General features: G+C 46.5%; 1 protein-coding gene across 10 annotated transcripts in view; it reads right to left on the reverse strand.

Moving 5' to 3' along the window:
* mark3a (MAP/microtubule affinity-regulating kinase 3a) overlaps positions 1-5,773 on the reverse strand; it is a 169,959-nt gene extending 164,186 nt beyond the window's left edge. For 3 of the 10 annotated variants that reach the window (XM_067991745.1, XM_067991746.1, XM_067991744.1), the window contains exon 1: positions 5,061-5,764. In XM_067991745.1, the coding sequence (XP_067847846.1) occupies positions 5,061-5,111 (51 nt within the window). In that variant the 5' untranslated portion in view covers positions 5,112-5,764. Of the gene's footprint in view, positions 1-5,060 lie in introns of all 10 variants that reach the window. The other 7 variants (XM_067991755.1, XM_067991748.1, XM_067991749.1 and 4 more) reach the window with 7 other exon arrangements.
* Between the last annotated feature and the right edge of the window lie 227 nt (positions 5,774-6,000).

Genomic DNA, 6,000 nt, shown 5'->3' on the forward strand with positions numbered 1-6,000 from the left:
AAGGTGGCAGGGCAGGTTGAGAAAGTGGTTAAAAAAGCATACGGGATCCTGGGCTTTATAAATAGAGGCATAGAGTCCAAAAGCATGGAAGTCATGAACCTCCTTTATAAAACACTGGTTCGGCCACAACTGGAGTATTGTATCCCGTTCTGGGCACCGCACTTCAGGAAAATGTGAAGGCCTTAGAAACGGTGCAGAAGAGATTTACTAGAATGATTCCAGGGATGAGGGACTTCAGTTACCTGTATAGACTGGAGAAACTGGGGTCGCTCTCCTTGGAACAGAGACGGTTGCGAGGAGATTTGATAGACATCATGAAGGGTCTAGACAGAGTAGATAGAGAGAAACTATTCCCAATGGCAGAAGGGTCAAAGACCAGAGGACATAGATTTAAAGTGATTAACAAAAGAACCAGAGGTGACATGAGGAAAAACTTTTTTTTTTACACACAGCAAGTGGTTAGGATCTGGAATGCACTGCCTGAGGGGGTGGTGGAGGCAGATTCGATCATGGCCTTCAAAAAAGGGAACTGGATAAGTACTTGAAAGGAAAAAATTTGCAGGGCTACGGGGAAAGGGCGGGGGAGTGGGACCAGCCGGATTGATTTGCATAGAGCCAGCACGGACTCGATGGGCTGAATACTGTAATCTTTCTATGATTCTATGGTGGAAAGAGGAATAGGCCAACGTCAGATTAGATCATACTATTGGAAAAGGTAATGCGGGGCAAGGCAATGGAGGATTTTAAAAACAGATAATGAGGATCTTATAGTTAACTTGCTGGTTCATAGGGAACTTGGCAAGTTCATCACAGAAGCCAGTTTTCAGCCAATTCGGTTCACTTCACGTGATATCAAGAAACGGCTGAGTGCACAGGATACAACAAAGGCTTTGGGCCCCGACAACATCCCGGCTGTAGTGCTGAAGGCTTGTGCTCCAGAACTAGCTGCGCCTCCAGCCAAACTGTTCCACTACAGCTACAACACTGGCATCTACCCGACAATGTGGAAAATTGCCCAGGTATGTCCTGTCCACAAAAAGCAGGACAAATCCAATCCGGCCAATTACCGCCCCATCAGCCTACTCTCAATCATCAGCAAAGGTGGAAGGTGTCGTTGGCAGTGCTATCAAGCGGCACTCACTCACCAATAACCTGCTCACCGATACTCAGTTTGGGCTCCGCCAGGACCACTCGGCTCCAGACCTCATTACTGCCTTGGTCCAAACATGGACAAAAGAGCTGAATTCCAGAGGTGAGGTGAGAGTGACTGCCCTTGACATCAAGGCAGCATTTGACCGAGTGTGTCACCAAGGAGCACTAGTAAAATTGAAGTCAATGGGAATCAGGGGGAAAACTCTCCAGTGGCTGGAGTCGTATCTAGCACAAAGGAATATCGTAGTGGTTGTTGGAGACCAATCATCTCAGCCCCAGGACATTGCTGCAGGAGTTCCTCAGGGTAGTGTCCTAGGCCCAACCACCTTCAGCTTCTTCATCAATGACCTTCCCTCCATCATAAGGTCAGAAATGGGGATGTTCGCTGACGATTGCACAGTGTTCAGTTCCATTCACAACTCCTCAGACAATGAAGCAGTCCGTGCTCGCATGCAGCAAGGCCTGGACAACATCCAGGCTTGGGCTGATAAGCGGCAAGTAACATTCGCGCCAGACAATGACCAACTCCAACAAGAGAGTTTAACCACCTCCCCTTGACGTATAACGGCATTACCATCGCCAAATCCCCCACCACCAACATCCTGGGAGTCACCATTGACCAGAAACTAACGAACAGCCACATAAATACTGTGGCTACAAGAGCAGGTCAGAGGCTGGGTATTCTGCGGCGAGTGATTCACCTCCCGACTCCCCAAAGCCTTTCCACCATCTACAAGGCACAAGTCAAGAGTGCAATGGAATACTCTCCACTTGCCTGGATGTGTGCAGCTCTAACGACACTCAAGAAGCTCGACACCATCCAGGACAAAGCAGCCCGCTTGATTGGCACCCCATCCACCACCCTAAACATTCACTCCCTTCACCACTGGCACACCGTCGCTGCCGCGACTACCATCCACAGGATGCACTGCAGCAACTCGCCAAGGCTTCTTCGACACCAAACCCGCGACCTCTACCACCTAGAAGGACAAGGGCAGCAGGCAAATAGGAACACCACCACCACCTGCACGTTCCCCTCCGGACTGCAGCGGTTCAAGAAGGCGGCTCACCACCACCTTCTCGAGGGCAATTAGGGATGGGCAATAAATGCTGGCCTCGCCAGCGACGCCCACGTCCCGTGAACGAATAAAAAAAAGTCACACACCATCCCGACTTGGAAATATATAGTCGTTCCTTCATCGTCGCTGGGTCAAAATCCTGGAACTCCCTACCTAACAGCACTGTAGGAGAACCTTCACCACACGGACTGCAGCGGTTCAAGGGGGCAGCTCACCACCACCTTCTCAAGGGCAATTAGGGATGGGCAATCAATGCTAGCCTTGCCAGCGACGCCCACATCCCATGAACAAATTTTTTAAAAAGTTGATAACTCTGTCCTTGCCCAAGGCCCATATCGCTATAATTTGGAGGAGTTATAATTTGTGGAGGGTGAAAACGGAGAGGATGGCAAGGAGGTAATAAGGGTGTGGATTAAAGTTTCAGCATAGAGGGGGAAAGGTAACATCAGATGCAGGTGATATTTTTGTGGCAAAAAAGTTACCATTGAGGCTTTTCCCTCTGCCCCAACACCTTTCTCATGTTCACAGCTATGTACAGTTGTCATAAATGGACCAAGTCCATGAACCAAAACCTTCATCTTTATTCCCTGCCAAGTATGGGTGAACACAGGCCTAGTCCAACAAGTAACCCAAAATCACATTAAGTAGTTTGCTGGTGAATACAATGAATAACCCAAAACATTCTTCCGTCACCTCAGAAGGTAGAAAAATGCCACTCAGTTACAATGGGTACAGGCTAATATTACTATCCAGATTTATTTGGATAAAATCAGTTATGAGAAAAGGAAAATTTGACAAGATCTTTGAGTATAATTGAGCAAATTTACAACAGCTTACAGGGGAATTCACCTGGTGTTCTGGCCAGCATTTATCACTCAACCAGCATCACTGAAACAGATCAACTCATCATTTATCTCTCTGCTGTTTGTGGGACCTTGTGACAAATTCGCTGTCACATTTCCCCACATTACAAAAACAAATACACTTCAAAAGTACTTCAGTGGCTAACACACTTTGGGATGTCCCAAGGATGTGAAAGCTGCATATAAATTAAAGTTCTTTCCATTTAGATAGTACTTTCAACATAGAAAAACATCCTAAAGTGCTCAGAAACCAAAATCAACATGTTTTATTCTTGCAGATCCTCTCAGTACAGTCTCCAATGGTACATACACAAGATTTATTTCTTGCAGAATTCCTATTTCTCTCCCCTCACACAAGAGAAACTAATGTTAATTCATCATCTTAACTCAAACCATTACTAGCACCAGTAAATAGTAGCCATGATGTGGAGATGCCGGTGATGGACTGGGGTGGACAAATGTAAGGCTTTCTCCTTAGTCAGGTGACGAAGGAGAAAGCCTCCGAAAACTTGTGATTTTCAAATAAAACTGTTGGACTATAACCTGGTGTTGTAAGATTCCTTACATTAGCACCAGTAAATGCATCATCTCAAATTACCTCCATTACTACCAGTGATAGGCATGTAACCTTTAGTTAGCTCTGTAATTGCAATCTTGCCTCTCATTCAGAGGTTGTGGATTTGAGCCCTACTGCACTTTTTGAAGAGTCTTCCCACTGTTCTGGAAAACATACATCCCACAACTACCTCCAAGCAGATTAACTCATCAGGTGGTCTCATTGCTATTTGTGGGACTTTGCTGTGTGCAAATTGGCTGCCACAAAACAAAATGACAAAAGTAATTCATTGGTTGTGATGCGCTTTGAGACATCCTGAGGATGTGAAAAGAGCTATACATACATGGAAGTTCTTCACCCCCGTATCGTATACCTCAAATGTTCTCCAGGCAAAATCAATTTGAATGGTCAAAATGCATAATTGTACTCCTGGGTGTTTTCACAGTTGAAACAGACATAGTACCAAAATTTCAAAAATCCATTATGCTTTATTTAATTCCTAGTGATAACACTTGTTTATAATAGTTCTATGCTAGCAGTTCTATGCTAGCATATGGAATCAATCACTAACAAGCTCAATGCCCCCTATTTTAGCACACTCTCTGGTACGTTATGATCCTTAGTACATTAAGGTAGCTTTTGAACTAGTTTTTAAAATCACAACTTCCAGCCAGACCCGTGGCTGTTTTAAGATGATTTACCAATATGATAAACCAGCATAATTACAGCTATAGATAGTCTTCAATTCTCCTTAAGGCAAAACCCTGAAAGGAGTATACAACTCCAACTACTCGTAATACCTTCTGATCTACATACTTCTTGTAACAGGCATGCTATCCTATTTTAGAAAGACGAATGTCAATAGCGAATTCCTGGGGCTTTAAAAATTCAGGCCTTAAATACTGTATTTGTTATATCCCTTCTAAATAGTCTTGATGCATTACGATTCAGTGTCAGGCGCAATGATGAGGCGATGTCTTAATTAAACTGGTTCCCTTTCAATTCTTACTTTGCACCGTAAATTCCATAAAACCGAACTAGCTGCTCACTTGACAGTCCCAACTGATCAACGAATTCAGTCAAATCTAACGCCTGCGCGATGTGCACTGACACCTGTCAGCTACCCTGTGCCATGTTGACAGGGGGGGGGGGGGCAAACACACGCAGCAAAGCTGAAACATTCGAGCAGCAGGAAGATGTGAACTAGTTAATCTTATCTAGAAAAGGCTTTCAAATCAACCCAACTCGAAACATTTATTCCAGTTTACCGGCAAAACATTTCCAAGCCATGGTCCAAGTAAATTTCATGACAAGGCCAAGTTGGACATTTACGCTTTCAAGTTCACGGGGTGTACGATATCCCGTGTTCCCTTTTCCTCGGTCTCATTTGCCATATTGAAGATTACTTACATGCTCTGTTTCGCGTTCATTCACTGTAGGTAATGGCGTTCGAGTAGTCATTTTGTTTTCCTTCTGGTTCCAATTTAGCACCGTTGCCGAAATAATTGTAGAAGACCCGAATCAACAGAACATGAGTGGCGAAATGTTCACAAGCAATGGGCTTTAACCTAAGCCGGCCCGACGGATTGTATTTATATTGTACCTAGTGACATTCAGCAGCGTGTAACAAATAAATGTCTAATAAAGCCGAATATCCTTTAGGTCGGTCCACATTTTTTAACATATAAATAATGTGCAAAGAGATTAGGAAATATTCAAGTGCAATTGTTTCCAAACGCTGTCGATTGCTGAGCTCTACGCCCAGAGGAGGAGCTGCTGTTGCTGGGGAGCGGGGGCTGCCACAGTCAGGGCAAACCCCACAGCCAGCAGTGACTTCCCAGCCTCAATAACAAGGCCCGGCTTCAGCGGGGGCAGCGCTCACCGGCCGCCACACTGCTTCCCGGCTCCGAGACGGCGACAAACGGCTCCGGGCGCGAAAGACGTGACGTTTCCGACGCCACTTGTCGCCCTCTAACATGGAGACCGCGGGCAGGGAGCGATGTCAGGGTCCTCCAGAGGTGCACGGGGAGAGGGTACTCGTGAAAATGGCCGTCCCGCTCTGACTGATCGCCAAGCCCAGCACAGCGACAGGAAGCGCGTCACCCGCCGCCTTCCCACCGATTGGTAGAACCGGAAGCGGCGGCCGGAGACTGACTGCAAGTGAAGGGAAACAGGTGAGAGGAGGAGAGGAGGGGAGGGGCGGGGAGGAGGGGAGGGGCGGGGAGGAGGCAGGGCCTGGGCCGCAGTGCGTCAGGGAACTTCACACCGACAGGCAAAAATAAGGCAACCCAAATTAACGCAGCCGGCCGAGTGAATCCCACTGCTCCCCACACCCTAGCGCCGCCTTTAA

This window comes from Heptranchias perlo, chromosome 10 (assembly GCF_035084215.1).
Source record: "Heptranchias perlo isolate sHepPer1 chromosome 10, sHepPer1.hap1, whole genome shotgun sequence".
In the NCBI taxonomy this organism is placed as follows: Eukaryota; Metazoa; Chordata; class Chondrichthyes; order Hexanchiformes; family Hexanchidae; genus Heptranchias; species Heptranchias perlo.